General features: G+C 47.5%; 2 protein-coding genes across 2 annotated transcripts; one reads left to right on the top strand and one right to left on the bottom strand.

Annotated features, from left to right (window-relative positions):
• Nucleotides 1-2,769: 2,769 nt before the first annotated feature.
• si:ch211-214j24.15 (uncharacterized) lies at nucleotides 2,770-10,321 on the bottom strand. The gene is made up of 7 exons (XM_060070897.1): nucleotides 10,081-10,321; nucleotides 7,649-8,335; nucleotides 6,920-7,418; nucleotides 6,277-6,539; nucleotides 5,683-5,999; nucleotides 4,806-5,142; nucleotides 2,770-4,464 (listed from the first exon to the last, which is right to left on the bottom strand). Exons 1-7 carry the CDS (start codon nucleotides 10,100-10,102, stop codon nucleotides 3,668-3,670), a joined length of 2,922 nt encoding a protein of 973 aa, XP_059926880.1. The 5' UTR covers nucleotides 10,103-10,321; the 3' UTR covers nucleotides 2,770-3,667.
• A 759-nt stretch (nucleotides 10,322-11,080) lies between these two features.
• On the top strand, nucleotides 11,081-12,015 carry LOC132471639 (migration and invasion enhancer 1-like). Its single transcript, XM_060070844.1, has 4 exons — nucleotides 11,081-11,218; nucleotides 11,433-11,530; nucleotides 11,710-11,786; nucleotides 11,885-12,015. Exons 1-4 carry the CDS (start codon nucleotides 11,190-11,192, stop codon nucleotides 11,966-11,968), a joined length of 288 nt encoding a protein of 95 aa, XP_059926827.1. The 5' UTR covers nucleotides 11,081-11,189; the 3' UTR covers nucleotides 11,969-12,015.
• The last annotated feature ends 8,767 nt before the right edge of the window (nucleotides 12,016-20,782 follow it).

Below are 20,782 nucleotides of genomic sequence, written 5' to 3'. Positions count from 1 at the left end.
GAACGACAGGGGGAGAAACAGACAGGCGCTCTAAATGGAACTGAGGGCCAGTGCTTCTCACTTGGTGCCCAATTTTGGTCGGCTAATTGTTTCCTGAACTGGGCCCAAGGGCTTCCCCCTTGGCCCTGGATCCCAGGGAGGGCCTGGGAAGAGGCAGGATGTATGGGAAAGGTATCTAATGGTGTATTAAGAGGAGGGGTGGAGGGGGAATGGGGGTAGAGGTTCCACTGCCTGCCGCAGGTTATGGGGTTCAGTCCGGACGTCTGAAAGATGGCAACCTGCTCCTTTTTAACGTTTGTCTGAATCCACCGTCACTTTTGTCTCCTGAGCCACTGAACGGCTGCTCTATGCTCAGATGTCAGGGGAAAACGATTTATTTCTGACACACTCCTTCAGATCCGATCTTTAAATTGTCGTTTCCGTACCTCTGCCGAATGACAAATTGGGCAGTTCATTAAATTGGAGCAGAGAAGCCGCCTCTTCCCTGTCTTTGTCGGTTGTATTGCGTCTATTCTTTTATCAAAATGATTTGAATCAGGGCGCACCATCTATCCGTGCAGTCCCCTCCACTAATTCTCTGCCCCAATGCCCGATAGCAACTCACAAGGCATTGCCCTGCGCTGGCGTGGGTTTATTGTATCTTTTTCAGTCTTTTTCTCCTCAGCCGCCTCCCCCTGCTCGGTGAATCGAGTTACACAACTTGCTTACCTCTCCGTCTAAACAACCGTGTCAGCATCGATGAGGCACGTCACCGGCAGACGACATCGTTGGATATATAATAGGGCCAGGGGTCGCCCCCGGAAACAGCATCCGTGTTTGTTGATTCTATACCGTAGCGGAACAAACATGTATCGTATGATGAAACATACCTGGAAGGCCGCACAGGACTGGTTATTATGTATTCAGTGGATCATCGGATACCTATTGTTATTGTTAGTACATATTACATTACACATATATATATGGCCTGAGTGCCCTTCTGTGTATATATATATACATGTATAAATATACATTTATCAGACACTCACTTGTGTTGAGTTCACCTAGAATATACATAGACTCCCCCTTAGGCCGACACCACTTTTAGACAATTATTGTATGTAGTGCGTCCTGGCACTTAAAATAGTACTTAGCATTGTGTAGCGTCTTATCCTAGCTAGCTTTGTTGCATACGGGGAATGGGTTAACCTAGCGATGGTTAGTGCTTGGCACTTGGTTTTAGAAACCTCCTTACTGTACCGACAGCGATATATATAGTTGTTTCTCTTTCCTCTGAAAAATGAACTTATTGTAAGTCGCTGTGGACAAAAAGCGTCTGCTAAACGCCCTGAATGTAAATGTAAATATAAACGTTTTGTACAAAGTGTCACTGAAACTGAACACAATCCTACTCTGCTGTAAGGCTTCAAGTGGGCGGCTGGACACACACTGAATGCGAAACTGTGTGAAAGTGGGACGTGATCCACAAGTGTGTAATCCGTGGATCAGCGTCCCATTCCCCCGGCCCCCCCCCTCCCCAGGGGGGGGGCCCTGACATGGAACGTGACAGGAGCTGAGTGACGGCCCCACGGCGCTTTGAGTGGCGGCACACTGAGTTGATTCCCTTTTGACTGACTGTAAAGTACCTCCAACCCTCCCACTCGCACCGCCCTCCCCCCCCTCACTCCCCCCCCCCACTACACACACACACACACACACTCACCGACTCTCTCCCTCTCTCTCTCTCTGTCTCCCACTCTCTCCCTTTCACCTCCCCCCCTCACAACAGACGGATAATGGGGTGTGATCGCGCACAGGAATCGGGGGAAAGCATCAGAGAGAGAGAGAGAGAGAGAGAGAGAGAGAGGGGGAGAGAGAGAGAGAGAGAGAGAGAGAGAGAGAGAGAGAGAGAGAGAGAGAGAGAGAGGGGGAGAGAGAGAGAGAGAGAGAGAGAGAGGAGAGAGAGAGAGAGAGACAGGAGAGACAGAGACAGAGAGAGAGAGAGAGGAGAGAGAGAGAGAGAGAGAGAGAGAGAGAGGAGAGGGAGAGAGAGAGAGAGAGAGAGAGAAGGGCCCTGGAGGGTGGGTGCGGGGGGGGGGGGGGGGGTCGCTGGTAGTTGCCGAGTTGTCGTGCTAATGGAGATGGATGCGGACTCAGAATTGTCTCCCGTCCCGAAACGGCCGGCGTTGGGAGACACAGATCCATTTCTCCCTTCCTTGGAGTCGCCTATCTCTTTTTAATGAGGTAGGAAGTGGAGAGGGAGAGGAAGACACAGCGTGCACTGGGGGGGAGAGAGAAAGAATGAACATTGAAGGAGTGAGGGGAGAGAGAGAGAGAGAGAGAGAGAGAGAGAGAGAGAGAGAGAGAGAGAGAGAGAGAGAGAGAGAGAGAGAGAATGACAGACCACATGCTGGGTGGAACGATGTGGCAGCAGTAGAACGAGGAGGAGAGATGTGATGACGCCAGCGAAGGCGGATGCCCCAGGCTGAGAAGACAGAGGACCACCGCAGGTGTAACGATATTCAGAGGAAAACGATTCGGAAAGACGCCGTCACTAAGACTGGCCATCGTGACAGCCGTCTAATGGTGGAGCGTGCTGTCCCTTTCTTCTCTCCCACTCGTTAAACATTTCCGTTGCTCCTCCTACACTGCGGCCTCAACTCAAGACACACTGCCTTCCTAATGCCTTCGTACGCAAATAACATCATTAAGTTCAACAAAACGGAACTAGACCGAAGATGGGAAATGTGCAGGGCGTACAAACGTGTTTTCATGTTGGCTGGCAGGCTCACAAACGGGCTTTATTGCGACCACAACGTATTTCCTGCTCTTTATTCGAGGGACAAAGACAAGCAGGTATCTAAATTGTTGTTTCCTCGTGAAAGCTTTTATCCAAAGGGGATGTATCTTCGGCGTAACACGGTTTCCGTCGCCCTTGACCAAGGAGGACTCTGTCTCCCTGAGCAGAGCCTGTCGGTGTCTGTCGTGACGTCCGTGTCAACGGGTTGTGGCGTTCACTGTTACGGTCTCTCTAGACCAGCCTCAGCCAATTGCCTAAGTGAAAAATAGGCACACCGCTGAAAAAATAAGGGTTTCAACCCAACAGCGTCACTCTCTCAGCAGGGTCGTTCTGCTGACTCCTTGGAAATACACATGCACACGCACACGTGCACACAAATGTGCACACCTGCACACACACACACACAAGAAGATGTTCATTTACATAATGTCTGATCTTCTTTGTGATTTGATGTGCTACAATCTTTGTAAAACAATGTTGCAGTTATTAAGTTGCCTGTACTCAAATGTGATATATTGCTCTTTCCATTTGCCCTAAACCAGCCCTGATTACCCTTTATACAGGCTAAATGTGTGTAACACCCCCTAAGCCAAGCCCCCCAAAAGGACAAGAAAGAATATTAACTTAATTAACGTTGAGAGGGGTCGCAAAGTGGGGGGTCCCTCTTCTAGGGAGGGGGAGGAGTGGAATGGGTGCCATAATGGATTAGTTAGAATACATCAGCAGAGTCAGCTTCCCTGAAAAGAGGAACTGAAGAGACTGAACACAAAATTCGCTATCCCACTGTCAAACATCTCTAATACAACACCCCCCCCTGGTGGACAAATCGAGTCGAAGTGAAAGTCGTTCCGCGAATGGATTTTTTCTTAAAGAGACATACACACAGCGTCAGTCACGTGTTGCCCGTTGTGAGTCCTCCTCTGCAGGGCGCTGGCCTCCTCTGTGGGCCTCCAGGAGCTCCAGCATGACCTTCCAGCACTTGTCCAGGCTCTGCTTCATCTCCGTCACGTCCCTCTGGATTTCCTCCAGCAGGTGCAGCTTGGACAGCCCCTCCGCCACGGAGGACCCGGCTTCGTCCTGCTCCGCCCCCTCCTCCCCCGTGGCCCCGCCCCTCTCCGTGACATCATCATCCTCCGACGCCGAGCTCATGGCCCGCTCCCACACCATCTCGAAGTGGGCGTCGACGAAGGCCTCCAGCTCCTCCAGGCTGCTGCTGCCCCATTGGTCGATCAGGGCCTGCAGGTCTCCCGACGCGAAGAGCTTCCTCAGGGCGTCGTCTCTGGGTTGCCACGGCGACCGCGCCGCGACGGCGTCCTCCTCGGTCGCCGCCGCTGTCGTCAGCGCCCTCTGGTGGTGGGAGGGGGAGGCCGGCTCAGCCCCCCTGCGTCTCAGGGGGGACACGCAGACACGCCCTTCACTCAGTACCTCCACGCGGTCGTGTGGAGAACTGGTCCGAGACCTGTTTGGCAGAATCCCCATCGCGGCCAATATGTCCCTCAAGGTCCATCTCGGCACCTTGTCGTCTCTGAGGTCAGGGCAGGCCGTACGCGAGGCCAGGCCGTTCATGTCGATGTAGATGCTGAGAGCCAATCTGGTCTGTTCTGGTCGTGCGACCACACGACAACTCATGCTGGTCTCCGCTGGACAGTCCAGGGCTGATGAGTTATTGGTGCAGGGTAACCCCACTGGAAAGGACAACAATGGCAGAATTGAGGGAGGGTTCATGTTGGGGAAAACGGGTACAAAAAGTGCAAATACACCACATACACCAATTACGGTCGTAGCATAATTGCCTGGGTCATATTCTGGCCAAATTGTGATTTCTAAACTCACTCTGCTCTTCTAAAGCTGCTGATTCAGTGTGCTTCATTGCCTACATTTATATACTGGCCAAATGCGGTCGAACTTACTGTTTCAGTAAAAGTTCAAAAGTTCCTTTCTTTCCCCAAAACCTTAACCTTAAGGCTAACGACATGTAAAACAAGTGGAAGTCACCGTGTGTTTTGTTTAATTACAGCACACTCACAATCTCGGATCTTCCTGTGACGTTGACCCACCGCTAACCCCTGTTGTCGGTGTCTTACTGCCGGAGTCACAGTGTTTCTGATTGAATCCCCCCCTCTCTGGAGCAGAGCTCGCCTGGCCCCCAGCAGCATCTCCTCCACCTGCTCCAGGAGCCGGTGGACCTGGGCCCCGTCTCCCCGGTGCCGGTTGTCCAGGACGTGGTAGCGGTTCCCACACCGCTGCACCAGGCTCCTCAGGGCCTCGCCCTCGCTCTCGATCCGCTCCTCGATGCTCGTGTCCCCCAGCCAGTCGCCGTGGCTGAACAGCACCATGGCTCTGCTCCACCGCATCTCCTTGCCCTCCTCCTTCTCTTCCTCATTCTCCTCCTCGTCCTCTGCTCCTCCCAACATCTGCTTCTCCTCCTCCTTCTTCTCCTTCTTCTCCTTCTCCTCCTCCGCCAACTTCGCTCCACCCAACATCTGCTTCTCCTCCTCCTCCTCCCCCTCCTTCTTCTCTGCTCCTCCCACCATCTCCTGGTCCTTGTCCTCCACCTCCTCGGCTCCTCCCAACGTCTGCTCCTCTTCCTCCTCCTCCTTCTCCGCTCCTCCCACCATCTGCTCCTCCACCTCCTCCTCCTCCTCCTTCTTCTCCTCTGCTCCTCCCAACACCTGCTCCTCTACCGCCTCCTTCTTCTCCTCAGCTCCTCCCAACACCTGCTCCTCTACCTCCTCCTTCTTCTCCTCTGCCCCTCCCAACATCTGCTTCTCCTCCTTCTCCTCCTCTGCTCCTCCCACCATCTGCTTCTCCTCCTCCCCCTCCTCCTCCACCTCCCCCTCCTCTGCTCCTCCCACAGTCTGCTCCTCCTCCTCCTCCTCCTCCTCCTCCTGCTTCTGCTCCGCACCTCCCATCGCCTGCTCCTCCAGGGCCTCCAGGAGAGAGGAGGTGAAGGAGGAGCTGGCGTTCACCACCAGCAGGAGGGCACTCAGGCCGCGTGGGACCTCTCGCTCGCGGCCACGCGAGGACGGCGGCGGGGGAGGCGGCTCCACCACCGTCACGGCCACGCCTCTCACGCGGGCGTGCCGCTCGGCGCCCGCGGCGGCCCGGTCGTCGGCGTGGAAACCCCCTCGGCCCAGGATGGTGTCTCCACAGGAGGTCCTGCCCGTGTTTCTGCCGGCCAACAGTACCAGTCTCAAGTCGGAGGTAGGGGGGAGCTTCTCTGAGGGAAGCAAAGGTTTGATTCGTCGGTTAAAAAAAACACGGGGAACGAGGTTCTGAGTTCACCTGGCCTCTGCATAGGCTCCGCCTCCCCCCCAAAAATGCACTTATTGTAAATCGCAATGGATAAAAAAACGTCTGCTAAATAAAAGCTCTAAATGTAAACGTTAAGAGAAGCGACGTCAGAGAAACCGGCGATTCATAAAGCAATCTGTGTGACGAGGTCGACGACGGTTTGAGGTTGTCCAACCACGCGTTGACGTCTGTGTCTCCCTCACCCAGCTCGGACCTCAGCGCCTGCCTCTGCTCGTTCTTCAGGAGGAGCCTCTGGTCGGCTTCCACCTGCTCCGCCCTCTTCCTCCTCCTCCTCTCCGCCTCCTCCTCCTCCTCCGAGAGGAGGGGTTCGTCCGTCACACCGCCTCCGGCTTGGAGATAGCCACCACAGCCCTGGTTGGCCGCCACCATCGCCTCCACCTTGCCCACCAGCTCGGCCACCTGGAAGCCGGCGTCTCCCGTGCGTTTGTTGTTCATCACGTGGTACCTGTGATGAACAACTAATTAGATCCTTTGTTGTATCGTAGTTTCGGGCTCGGTATGACTCGGAGAGTGGTAAATGTTCAACAGGTGGTTTATTCAGAGACACAAGGTCAATGATCTGGCAGGTGGTTCACGAAGCATCTCTCAAAACAAAGTGAGGGATTCAGTTTGTATTGGAAGTGGGCGGGATGGTCAATAAGCCACACCTACAGATTTAAAATTACACAGGTAAACTTTTGTTCTGGGCCTAGGCAGAATGGCAAAGAGGCCATGTTTGTAGTGTAATTTATCTACAAACTCATGAAACCGTCTATGACGATGTCTATCATGTGGAGAAAAAAACATTCATAACTGGTGTCGAAACAGGTGGTCAAAAATAATCACCTGTCGCCGCAGCGGTCCACGAGCCACCGCAGCGGCTCGCCCTCGCTCTCCACGAAGCGCTCCACGCTCGTGTCCCCCAGCCAATCGCCGAAGCTGAACACCAGGAGGGCGTGGCCCCAGGCCGCAGGCCCCAGCAGCAGCTCCACGTGCTCCTGCGCGGCCCTCCGGTGGGTCTCGGTGAAGGCGCGGTCCACGCGGACCACCAGGAGGAGCGCGTGGGGCCCGGGGGGGCACAGACGCACGCTGCGGGACAGCTCGCGCCGGTCGAAGGCGGAGGTCTCCAGGGCGTAGTAGTTCCTCCACCAGCCGGGCGTGTCCACCACGGTCATGTCCCGGTCAAGGACGCGGGCGCTGCGGTGGACCCGGCACCGCGCCGTTCTCCCGGCGCCCTCCCGCTGGGCGTCACTAAGGCCTAGGAGGGCGTGGACCGCGGAGGTCTTACCAGAACCAGTGGCTCCCAGCACCACCAGTCTGAGGTCAGAGAGGGGGCGCACACCTTCTGCGGGTAAGATAAATACGAAAGCACGGGTTTTAAAGGCTTTAATACAAACTATAGTTGGTTGAATATTCGGTTACAATATTAAGTTGTTACAGTCTGAGGTGAGTTGTTGTGGGTTAGGTGTCTTTTTTCTTTTATGCCTTTTTGTTTAGATAAAAAAGAAATTATCTAAACAAATATTTGAAACAATATTAAGTTGCATTCATTTCAAGTTATGTTGCGTCACGGACCTTGAATTTGAGCTCTTTGCTCCCTCGTCCTGAGGAACCTCTGCAGAGCTCTCTCCTCCACCATCTTTATGCTCTGGTTGATCCTACGTAAACAGCTGGGTTCTATTTCAAAAGGTCTATCCGCATTCTCGGTGGCCAGTTTCAGTATTTTGACACACAGCTGTGTGACCTGGCCGCCTACCGTGTCGCCAGGCAGCGTGAGACGATGGCGCCTCTGGCCGCACTTCTCAACCAGCCACTGGAGGCCGCTGTTGTCCGTCTTCTCGTCCGCTCCATGCTCTCCCCTATCCACGCAAGTGAGGAGAACGATACAGTGCCGCCACACTGCCTCGCCGAGGAGGGCAACGTGTTGCTCCAGAGCCCTCCGACGCTGTTCGGAGAAGTCCGAACACGCCTTGACGACAATCAGGAACACATGTGGTCCCGCGAAACACAAAAGTGCACTGCTGGCGATCTCTCTCTTTACTAGTTCTGCCGTCTCTCGTGTTCCCAGGTCACACCACCAGCCAGGTGTGTCCACCACGGAGATCCAGCGCCCCGCCATCACCCCTTGCCTCTTGGAGCAGGTGGTCCGCTCCCTAGTCACAAACTCCTCCTTGCCAAGCAGGAGGTTGCCCACAACGCTTTTCCCCGAGTTTCGCCCGCCGAGGAGGATGATTTTTAGGTGTGATTTGCAACCGTCCTCCCCTAAGAGGGGGGAGAGTGAGGGTTAGGTCAAACAATTGATAGGCTCTTCTCTCTCTCTCTCTCTCTCTCTCTCTCTCTCTCTCTCTCTCTCTCTCTCTCAAACACACACACACACACACACACACACACACACACACACACACACACACACACACACACACACACACACACACACACACACACACACACACACACACTCAATATCTCACAGCAAATCTAAATGACGAGGTGTGTTTTGACATTGTCTCAATGTCTGTCTGTCTGTCTTTCCATTTCCCTATTTTACTCTCTCTATTTTGCTTTATCTCTCTCCTCTCTCTCTCCCCCCCCCCCCCCTCTCTCTCTCTCTCTCTCTCTCTCTCTCTCTCTCTATCTCTCTATCAAACACACACACACACACGCAATATCTCACAGCAAATCTAAATGACGAGGTGTGTTTTGACATTGTCTCAATGTCTGTCTTTCCATTTCCCTATTTTACTCTCCCTATTTCGCTTTATCTCTCTCCTCTCTCTCTCTCTCTCTCTCTCTCTCTCTCTCTCTCTCTCTCTCTCTCTCTCTCTCGCTCGCACACACACACACACACACACACACACACACACACACACACACACACACACACACACACACACACACACACACATTAAAAAAGAAAACACAATCATTTATCATCCCTGATTAAACATTCACTGTATGAAAACAGAAGTAACTGACCCACTCTAAATCATGTTCCATTAAAAACAACGATAACAAAATAACTGGGAGGAGCATAAAACTCGCCGTCTCCATGTAGTTTGTTTGACTTGGATCCTGTTAACAGTGTAAACACTTCGCCGTGTGCTGTACTGATTCAGACATGATGCCATCCATCAGTGGGTTAACTTGTCACTTGATTGAGATGAAGTTACAGCACATTCATTATGAGCTGAGCTGAGCTGCCTGTCTGTCCGTGCAGGTTTGTTTATGTGTATGTCTTTGCATGTAATGTAAATATGTGTGTCACAAAGAACATAAAGAACCTGTTGAAATGTGATCTCGAACCACAGATATTGAGGTGACCGCACACACACACACACACAGTCAAACAGACAGACAGACAGACGCACACACACAAACGTGCACACGCACGCACACACACACACACACACACACACACACACACACACACACACACACACACGACACACACACACACACACACACAGCACACACACACACACACACACACACACACACACACACACACACACACACACACACACATATATATATATAGCCCTTTATGGCGATCCTATAGTTTGAGTAACCGTTTAAGAGTTTAACTTTAAATTCCCAAATTGGTTTAATAAAAACATTTAAAAATAAGTAGGCCTATATGCAAGAAACGCACAAGAGAAACAATGTATTTTTCCTTTGGGAGATTGGGCGTGTTTAGGTTTTCGGGCTGACACCTTATTTGAATTGTGGTCTGTGAGCCTCAGTGGCACAACAATAATGCAACCAAACAGTATCCACAGTAAAGTCCTATTTAAAGACACTATTGGACACCCTATACTCTTAGTGTAAGCTACCATCCGAACCACACTGAATTGTGGATTACTGAAGCGAACGAGCCAATACACATGTTAAATATATTTGCCTACTCATGACATACAAATAAATAAGCTACTAGAGCCAATTTTTTGGCTGGGTCTGGTAGATAGTTCAAATTAATATGAAAACAAAATATTGAAATAAACACTTACATGATAGTTCTTGCTTTGCCATTCCAGTGTAATGTCTTCAGCTCGGCCCGACTGTATTTACACCTTTACAGAACTCCACTAGGGAGCTTCTCCAACATGTTTTAGCCTCCCCTAGGTGTGGAGGTTAATGTGTCACTACCTTCTGTGCTAATGAGTCTGAAGGTTGACGTCCAGATGATTAACAAGTTGGTCTGAACACTTCCTTGCAGTATGAATAAAAATGTAAATACTGCCACCTCCTTCGACTCATTAAAGGCACCCAGTGCAACTTTCAATGAAAAATAAACATTCAATTTCTAGTCTTTTTTACACGTAGTAAGTTTCAATAACTCCATACCATTACATATCGACATTCAAGGAGCAAAGATGAGACGTCGTTGTGTGGTGAGAACTGATAGAAAATCGTAAACAACAACAATCGCCGGTGGGGAGAAGCCATTTTTCCATTGACTGGAAGCCTGCTTTATTTATTGTAGGTTACAAAAAATAAAGAAAATGGCGGCATTGTTGTTGTTATCGATTTTGTATCAGTTCTCACCACACAACGACGTCTCATCTTTGCTGCTTAAATGTCGGTATGCAATGGTATGGAGTTATTGAAACTTACTATGTGTAAAAAAGACTAGAAATTGAATGTTTATTTTTAAGCCTCGAAAGTTGCACTGGGTGCCTTTAAGTCTTATTTAGTATCTAATATCAAATCAATCAATTCGGAGACAATACTGTTGTTCATTATGACAGAAGTAATGACCAATGGTTCACTTGTGGGGATGAAAGTATATGTCGTCATATTGATTTATATTAATTGTAATTATACTGTACATGGGTTAAACCATTCCATAGCTTCTAGCCCTCTCTCGTCGCCTCTTTAGTTTCCCCAGCCTGCATCATACTGTCCCATGTAAATAATGTACTGTAACGTGATATAATGTAAAATGTAATGTAATACTCCAAGCACAACAGTGTCACGATCTCTCTCCGCCCCGTCCCCCATTGTTTACGCCCCCTTACTGCTTATATACCTCTGATTAAGCCCCGCCCCGCAGTGTGCTGCCTGACCGTGAATCGAACAGCATAGCTACAGTCTCCAGACGCTACACGGAACAAAAATGAAGGTCCAGGTCCGAGTTGAATACTGGTAAATATGGCTGGGATGAAATAACTTAGTTGTGCGCGTTGATGTTGAATTATGTTCAAATGTCCCGTTGCGATTCAGCAGCCGGTTTTGATAAGCAGCTAATGGCTAGCCGGCTAACATACCACTGTATGCCTGTGGTTGATGACGTGACCCTTGGATTCATGGGTCATTAATTGCAGTGATTGATTAGTTTATCTTCTTCCTCTTGTTTCAGTGGCGGATGAGGGTACGGACCCCGCTATCAGGAGCTCCGGAAAGTAGTCCTAGCGGAGTTCCCTGAAGCGGATGTGTCTGGGTTTGTGGGCCGGTCCAGTAAGTAAACCACTTAGATGTTATTATGTATTATTAATGTATATTCAAAAATATGATTAATGTGAAAAGATGTGATATCAAGGAGTGCACATCAAACTCCTCACCTTGCCAAGTAAGGAGTGGATGTGTGACCAACGACAATTTAATTTTCTCTTTTGTTTCTGTTTGTCCGTCAACAGGTAGTTTCGAGATAGAGATCAACGGCCAGCTGGTCTTCTCCAAACTCGAGCTGAAAGGCTTCCCCATCGAGAATGAAGTGAGTCTTTCTTTATAATTTCCTCCTCGTAGAGGCATGCAAATACTTTCAAAACTCCCAGCCGAGATCTGATCTGAGCATTCCTTCGCCCCATGTAGGTCATGGATGCGATCCAGAAAGCCCAGGACGGCAAACCGGTGGCGAAGCTCACCAAGAGCCGAGCCCCGTGTGTCATCATGTAAACCGGGCAGCCTCTGAACATCCTTTCCTCATACGGCCTCGCTGTGATCCACTCCCCGGTGGCCAATCCGGTCTCCCTCCAGGTGAAACTCTATCTCAAACCTGTCTGACGGGAGGACCCAACACACGCGCGCTCTGGCATGCTGCCCATGCACCGAGATCAGAGCCACGGTTTAATTCAAGGTGCGATCGCTATAGGGGGGCCCCACAGTGTGTCTCTCACCCCTCTGTTTCTTCTAACGTGTTGCGCAGGACATCCATGACTACCATATCCCAACCGGTTGAAGGGTATGGTATGATGTTTGCAGTCCTAGTTGCTTCCCGTGGGGATTCGGGGCGGGGGAGAGGGCGTTGTCATGGGGGGATGGAGGGAGTCTGTTTTTGCTTTCATACAAGCCTCATTGCCTGGCGATACCAACTGCCTGTCATTTTTTTTTTTATTATTAGCGTTTACATTAATTAAAGGCACCCAGTGCAACTTTATGTAAACATTCAATGAAAAATAAACATTCAATTTCTAGTCTTTTTTACACGTAGTAAGTTTCAATAACTCCATACCATTACATATCGACATTCAAGGAGCAAAGATGAGACGTCGTTGTGTGGTGAGAACTGATAGAAAATCGTAAACAACAACAATCGCCGGTGGGGAGAAGCCATTTTTCCATTGACTGGAAGCCTGCTTTATTTATTGTAGGTTACAAAAAATAAAGAAAATGGCGGCATTGTTGTTGTTATTATCGATTTTGTATCAGTTCTCACCACACAACGACGTCTCATCTTTGCTGCTTAAATGTCGGTATGTAATGGTATGGAGTTATTGAAACTTACTACGTGTAAAAAAGACTAGAAATTGAATGTTTATTTTTAAGCCTCGAAAGTTGCACTGGGTGCCTTTTAATGTAAGGTAGACCCGAGTCTCTTATTTTTGTGTGTATTGGGGAACGCAGAGGGAATGGGTCTATGCAGTGTAATTGGTGGCCAAAGCATGCAACGCATATTTGTTTTAAGTTTTGTTTGGTTTTCTGAAATAACTGGTTCATTATGAAAAGATGCAACTGTGTTTACATGTCTGCGCTTGCTTCTCAGTATCCATTGGGTAGGAATTCACTGGTTCGTTTTTCAACTTGAAACTGTTAAACAGTTGTGTAATAAGAAACTCCACTTTATCATCTGTTATTTAAACCACCCTCTGTTTTTTTTCTCTACACAGACCAATTCAATGTAAAGCTCAACTTTGTAACATCTGTCTGTAAAATAAAATGAATAATTTGGAAGTCATTGTTTTGTGTAATATATCTCCCTACCTAGTTAATTAAGGTTGACTCAAATGGATTCAGCTTGCACTATAAAGTCTGCTATCTCTGAGTAAGCCAGTCAAAATGCCCACTGAACTAACCTTTGACCAACCAGGTAATGGATTTGATGTGGGCGTAATAAACTGCCATTTCGATATTGTTTGATGCTCATAAGTCATAACCACCCCGACTGGTTTGAGTCCCAGGTGGCGTTCCTCTCCCGAGAGTGTCGTCTCAACATGACTCTGCATTTTGTAGGCATTGCGTGAGAAATGGTATTTGCTTGCGTGTTTTATTACAAGTGACTCGTATTAACGTGGAGTTTATATATCATTTCATAAAATACAATTTTTACAATATATCTATGGAATGTTTCTGAATTTTTCACAATTAATTTAGTCTGACTTCAAGAAATTAAGAGAAATTCTCATGAGTAATATTTCTTTAGGGTACAACTTTACCTGCCATGGGTCATTGAGCACTTTTTCTATAACTTTATCCCTTATCTGTCTGTTTCCAAATTTATGCTTGCTTTACTTTAAGGGGGATTTAAAATGTATAATAGGGTAGCTGTTAAGAGAGAACCATTGGGAAAAAAAAACTGTTCTTATTCTTAAGAATTGAAGCAGTAAAGCATTCGTTAGAAGTAGCAGAGAAAGGAGTATGATGTGTTGGCGACACATTTTTATTGAAATACATTTGCAATGCAAATACAACTTTTTTTTATTTGCTTTATTAGATAAGAGGTATGGTAGATAAGAAAGCCTGCATGTGTCAACAAGTATACGGGCTTTTCTATATCTAAAATATTCTCTACAACATCTCTATCTCCCGTTTCTATATTTACTTAAAGTATTTTGCTTAATTGTATGTACCCGAATGATTCTTTATCTTTTGAGGCCATGTCTTCATTGTTGAATGCACTTCGCTTTGGACGAAAGCGTCAGATAGATACGTGTATTGTGGTGTTGGTAACACTAGGGGACGCAGCTTCACCCTCTAAAAAACAAAGTAGTGGTTTTCAAACCGCGCTCTGACCCAATGTTTAATTTTCTTTAAAAATGACTCTAAAATATATCTGCCTACTCACACTCATCACTGTGTGATTTGTATGTGATCGACGTAGTATGTTGTATGTATTGGAAAATATACATAGTATAATACTATGTGTTGTGTAATATGTAACTCATAATATGCATATATCATATATATTTTATGTATATATAATATACATATATTGTGTTACATAAATATACATGTAACACCATATACATTGTTTTAACTATTACTATTTCAATATTTATTTTCTGCTGTAGAAGCAGAAGTTCCCCTGTTTCACCACCAGGTGGGATGCCGATTAGCCCGTTCATCATGATCTACCCTCCAGTGACGTCAAACATGGGAGTGTCCACCCAGATGTATGATGGATATATCAGCTGACCCACTGGTTCAGTTCAGTCTACTGCGTATAGGCTGGTGTCTGTATCTAGCTATCATACATCTGGGTGGACGCTCCCATGTTTGATGTAATAGAGGGTAGAACTTGAAATGGCTCGTAATGGATAATCAACATCGCACCTGGTGGTTTACACCATATTACTGATCGATCGTCTCACTTTTTATGTGTTACATAAAAAATGTGTTTAACCCATCACCATGGGACAGTAACAGACTTTTCTCTCTCTTACATAGCCTACTAAAGCCATCTGTAACAGTAAAATGGTAGGCATATGGCATTGTCTTTTGATTGCATCATCGGTGCCTATCCGCTGACATAGGCCTACCCTCACATTTTATTAATTTACTTTGTGAATTTATTTTTATAAAATGTGTTTGATAAAAAAAACGATCACTTCCATTCTCGCAACAAAAAAAAAGAAGCATTCTCAAAGGAATAATTACAATGCAGAGGGACAGTTTTCTCCTTCAAACGGCACGTTCCTCAGGATATTCACTACAGCCCCCACCTCCCACTGTTAGCCTAATTTTTTTAACTCCGTTTTATTGATTAGGCCTACTGCCATTTTATTTCTAGGGTTGACTGGAAAACAAATATACTTTTGTTTTCAGTTTCGCTTATCTTTTTATGTTTGCTGTTTTGGTTTTAATTGTAGCCTACTCTACTTTGTGTAGGTAGTTTTTGGTAGACTATTAGCGTAACTATTTTCTTTATGGGAGGCTTCCGGGGGGGGGGCGTGGCCGCGGCGGACTGCATGGCTCCCGGGCCGAGGTAGGCATTCACGTCGAGGTTCTGGGTACGCGTGATAGTTGTCACCAAACGGCTTGTTCCGCCGCTGATAAAGCTTATCTAGCTCCTATAGAAGCACTTGAGCGAGCACTGCAATGCCATGTGATCTGCGGTCTGCGGTGACCGTTGCGGTCATGCGGGAGATGTTTATGCCGCCTTGTTCAGGCTTGGTACAGGTAATTGAACCCCGTGCCTCGGCTGGGGGCGTGAACACATGTAAACACCTGTCGGAAAAGGTTCCTTTACTCCACCATTTGAGTTTGTTTTAGTTTTTTTCGTTATGTTTCATTGTTAACGAAATGTTCGGCTAACGTTAGCATAAGTTAGACCAAACATCTGTTTCTGGAACATTCATTTAGGGTTTTTTCCTACCCAATTCATCAGTAATTAAAAACAATGAAATATTTTTTCCACTGTAAATGTATAAGTAGACCTATGCATCTTAATATATAGGGTGATTAGCCCACATATATGTGTATTGTTAAATTATCCAGTTTCTTTGTCAATCCTCGATGCTGGATCCTGAAATCTTCTGGAAAATAAGGGCGCTAATAGATTTGATTAAAAAAATAATAATATTCAGAATTATATCCAACAACAGTGTTACCGTCTTAGTATGATTTCAGAAATGTTGAGCCTTTAGTTCTGAAAAAAGAGTCTACCCTTGACATCATTATTATTAATATTGGTAGAAGTACAGTAGAAGGCTTAGTAATACTAAAATTCCCATTCAAAAGTGTGACCAAATGTTTGTAGACCTCGTCATTATAATACAAACTAATCCTTGAATGAAATAAAATGGAAAACAAGCCATTGTCTCATTATATTGTACCTAAAATGCATTTTTTTTAAAGACTGAAGGTATGGACCATTAATAGTGCAGCAGCCCTGTATTACCATTGGGAGTGTCTGTGTACAATGTGCCGTAAGATAATAGTCACACTGTTCAGTCCAGCGACACATGGACACAGCAGATAGCTTTCAACCCGATAACGAAACCATGTCCCTGGCACGCACACAGTCTGTGGGGACAACACACTCTGCCACACAAGTACTTCATACGTACGGTATGCACACACTGGTGGCATGGCAAAATTCTATCCGAGGTCCACGAAGTTCACGTCACTGAGATTACTTTGTACTTATGTTTAAATGAGGGCATCTTTTCTCCACCTGGTTGGTGAAATGGCAGTATAAGAGTATTTTTTTTTGCCATTTGCATAGATAATTAGATGATCTTCCCATCAAAGAAGATACACCAGGGTGCCTTGTGGACTCAAATTGTGCGATAAGCATGGAGGCAATACTGCCACCTAGCTGGCTCTGGTCTCTGTTGGCATCAGCATAAGGGTTAGAAAACAGGTGTGGAATGTGTGTAGACGATGGCTGGTTCAAGCAGCCTCACCTGGCCCTAGTCGGACTGATTGGGCTCTGGGGCTGGGGGTGTCTGCACACCTGTTCTGAGTAACCTGTGTTTGAGTTATCAATGTGCAACTGAGAAACAACAATACAGCGCATGCCGACAAAGTAAGGATGTTCTTAGAACCAAGTGCCAAGCACTAACAATCGCCAGGTTATTCCATTCCCTATCTACAACAAAGATAGCTAGGATGAGATGATGCATGATGCTAAGCACTGCTTTTAAGTGCAAGGCTGTACAACATACAATAAATGGGTACATTAAGTGCCAGGACGTACAAACATGCAATAAATGCGTAAGAGGAGGATGGGGGGGGGGGGGGAAGCTATGCAGGGTCCAGGTGAACTCTGAACAATGTCTGTCTTGAGGCTCTCGTGGAAGCTGGTGAGCGACTCTGCAGCCCTGACAGCAGGGAGCTTGTTCAACCAGGGTTCTGACTTTGTTGTGCGACCTTTGCTAGCTCTTAGCGACGGCGGTACCAGGCGTCCAGCTGAGGTAGTTGAGCGGAGTGCTCGAGCTGGTGCGTGTGGTTTGACTAACGCTTGGCGGTAGGCAAGGGCAGTTCCATTGACCACCTTGTTGGCAAGTAGACCAGCAGGCCAGTAGCATTGTCTTGAATCAAATACAAGCTACTACAGGGAGGCAGTGGCGTTCCCGGGAAAAGGGGGGGGGGTCAAATCTTGGTAGGTTGAACACGAACCTCTACGATAAACCTTTTTTAACATCACCATCCTGCGTCCTTGGTCTGGAGAAGCCCAATAAAGTCCTATGTTTCTTTATTTATTTTTTATTATTTTTCCACCACAGTGCGGCGGAGCCTAGCGGTGTACGGGGGAGGGGCCCAGGCACCAGCCCACATGCCCCAGGAACCATCCCGCAGCCTCCCGGGGACCAGCCCACCTCTGCCAGCCAGCACCGCCACCCAAAGACCCCAATGCTCCAGAACGGAGATGGGGAAAGGGACTTATCTCCCCTGGAGAGGGTGGGCCTATTATTGGCCCTCTGAGGAGCTCCAAGTGCAGCCCAGCTGAACCTCAACCTCAACCCAGCCCGTCCAGACAGCCCTACCACCGCTGCCATGTCCAGCGACGCCTCCGCCAGTCAAGGCAGCAACCCAGGCCTCTGGTCGCCAGGATGAAGGGGGAGGGAGACGCCCTCGAGGTTCGGGACACTGGGGATCATTTCAGGTATGGTAACCCTGGAAAGAGTCTGTTGTTGGACGCGATAACTCCGGTCCAGTTATGATCCTCTATGCCGCCATTGTCCCGTTGAAACAGCGTTGTTGCACCTTGCTAAGGGTTACATGTCCTTAGAGGGCTGAAGTGGGCCAAATAAATCGAGTGAAACCGACAAACTCAAACCCGTCTCACTCTCAAGAATGTCAACTACAGTCCCCTAGTGATAAATAAAGTGTGGTTTTGCACCAGAGCCATCGGTTTAGCCTTGAAGAGAATCTCCAACAACACAGTCTATGATGTCACTTGCAGAAGAGGCAGGCCAGCACCGATGAGCTCGTAAACGGAAGGAAAAAAAAAGAAACAAACTTTATGTCACCATCAACACTTTCTTAACATCCCCCCCCCCCCCCCCCCCCATCTCCCCATCACGAGGGGAATCCCCGACACGTAAACAAGATGACACTCTCGGTCCAGATACCCCCTCGTCCAAGGTTGGTTCTTCTGTCCCTCTCCAGGCCCCTGGCCCCCCAGGATCCGCAGGGTGCATGGGGGAATACCCCGGCCTCAAGGTGCCCCCGGCCGATAGGGCGGCCCTGGGTGTCACACTGGGCTCCTTATCTCGCCCACCCTCCTGCGTCGCTAGGCAACCCACAGCTCTTCAGGGTGGGTCCCCCTGACCTGTGCTCGCGTAGTAGGGTGTGGGTGTTCCCCTCCCCCCTCCCCCCCTCCCCCCCCTCCCCCCCTCCCCCCCTTGCGGTGGTTTTGGCTGGGTAGTGCATCGATCAGGACCCCGGATCACTCGTTAGCGGTGTGTGTTGGCGCTTGGAGCACGGTGGACGACCCGGTAAGCTGTGCCTGATTACCTGCGACCAGGTGAGGGTGGGGCGGCCTCGGACCCTACGGGACGGGGCCGGAGGGAGGGGCGGGAGGCGGAGGTGGGAATAGGTAGATGGGGGACATTTGTGTGAATAGTGGGCACACCGTAACAAGGGGAAAGTGGGGTTGCATGTGTGTGGGCTGAGGTTAAGGAGTGCAGTTTGAATGTCAGAAAAACATTCTTGTTTCTCAACCTGGGTTTGAGTTGATCAAGTCAATTTCTTTATTTAAAAAACAATGGTTCTATCGACAGAAATATGTATTGGATTTATGTTTAACTTTCCAGCATTGTGGTAAAATATTCCAGTAACACATATGCTGTAATGCACCCAGCTTCTTATTGCAGTCATGAAGAACTCCACTGATAGGTACTAGGCAGTAAGGGCCCGTAATAGTTGTATATTTCCACACTTTCAAGTAAAATATTTTTTGGGGATAAATATACATTTTTATTCAATATTGATTTCGATATAAATGCATGTAACAAACATGTGATCAACGTCAAAGTGGACCATTCCCTGCTGTTCTTTTGTCGTTTATTCTTAGGGGGCTATTAAGACTCAAGTACTTGTGTAGGAGTTGTAGATTGGTAGATTTGAAGAGCGCGGAGTGTCTTAACAAGGGTGTAGCCCCCAAGATAACCACTTGTAAGGCCTGTACTTGAGCTCAACTGTAGACCACACATGCCAACGGCTGATTCATTATCTCTGTCAGTATTGGTTCAAAAAAACATGGACACGAGAGAGGGATCTGAAATAGACTTAGAAATCAAAATCAATTCGTAATTTCTTGTGTCAATGGCTATATTCTATAAATTTATCATTTCCACTCACACAAACGTGCATTCATAGAACACCAAATTCAACGTTGAAGAGGTAATATAACATCATTTTAGGTAGTTTCCGTGGATAACTTCGACTCGACATTAACGGTACAATTGTTAGTCGTAATAAAATTCTTGTCCCAATAATTCTTTACTTTTTTCAGTAATAGGTGGAGAGTCGATCTGAAAGACAGCGATGGAGAGCAATCTTACTTATGGAGAGGTGGGCTTTACTACTTACCTTGTCCCTTTGAAACATACAGAACAGCTTTCTAATTATCTAAAGCAAATACTTACTAAATGATACAAATTAATACTTTTAAATTGCTTACTCATATAATTGTATATGTATATATATATATATATATACAATTAAAGAAAAAAATGTTTTGTCTCTGACATTCGTTTCTCCCCAATGTCTATCTCATTAAAGCCATTCCTGTCCTACTGTTTTCAATAAAAATGTCCCCTGATTCTCATTCATCCAGGGTACTGATATGTCCTACGAAGATAATGATACAGCCTTCCCCTCTCCACTGAGACTGTGAGTTTATTCTATATTTTTATTTCATTTTGACGATGAAAAATAACGGGTATTTGTTCCAATTGGGGCCCTCTGAGGAATCAAATGAGCCAATGAAAACGCACCCCATCCAACGCCTGTCCCGCTCACGTAGTTTGAAGTTCAGCGTTGTCGAGTAGCAGCAAATCGTCCATCCTAACGCCTTCCTGGTGAAACTCTGCCCTCTTTTGGCGATACGAAGGAATAGCACATGTCAGTGTCATAGTTCTGAAACCGTCGAAGGCATTCACTGTCTTTAATACTTAACTTGGCAAATATACTGCCTTTCCAGCCTACCCAGGCTCCATAGTATTTCTTCTCGAAAATAAAAACGATTGATATAGATATATTTTGTACCTAAAGTGGGGTGAGGCACAGTACCCCTGAATCCATTCAAAATGAAGGGTAGAA

This window comes from Gadus macrocephalus, chromosome 2 (assembly GCF_031168955.1).
Source record: "Gadus macrocephalus chromosome 2, ASM3116895v1".
Classification (NCBI taxonomy): Eukaryota; Metazoa; Chordata; class Actinopteri; order Gadiformes; family Gadidae; genus Gadus; species Gadus macrocephalus.
Note: the sequence above shows the minus strand (reverse complement) of the source record. Positions and strands in the feature narration are given on the sequence as shown.

Excerpts from the sequence above, each read along its gene's own strand:
- si:ch211-214j24.15 (XM_060070897.1), bottom strand. The coding sequence starts at position 10,102 with ATGGCAAAGCAAGAACTATCAT. Across the intron at positions 7,419-7,648 it reads GCAAAGAGCTCAAATTCAAG|AAGGTGTGCGCCCCCTCTCT; the intron begins GTCCGTGACGCA and ends TCTTACCCGCAG. Across the intron at positions 6,540-6,919 it reads GTGGACCGCTGCGGCGACAG|GTACCACGTGATGAACAACA; the intron begins GTGATTATTTTT and ends TGTTCATCACAG.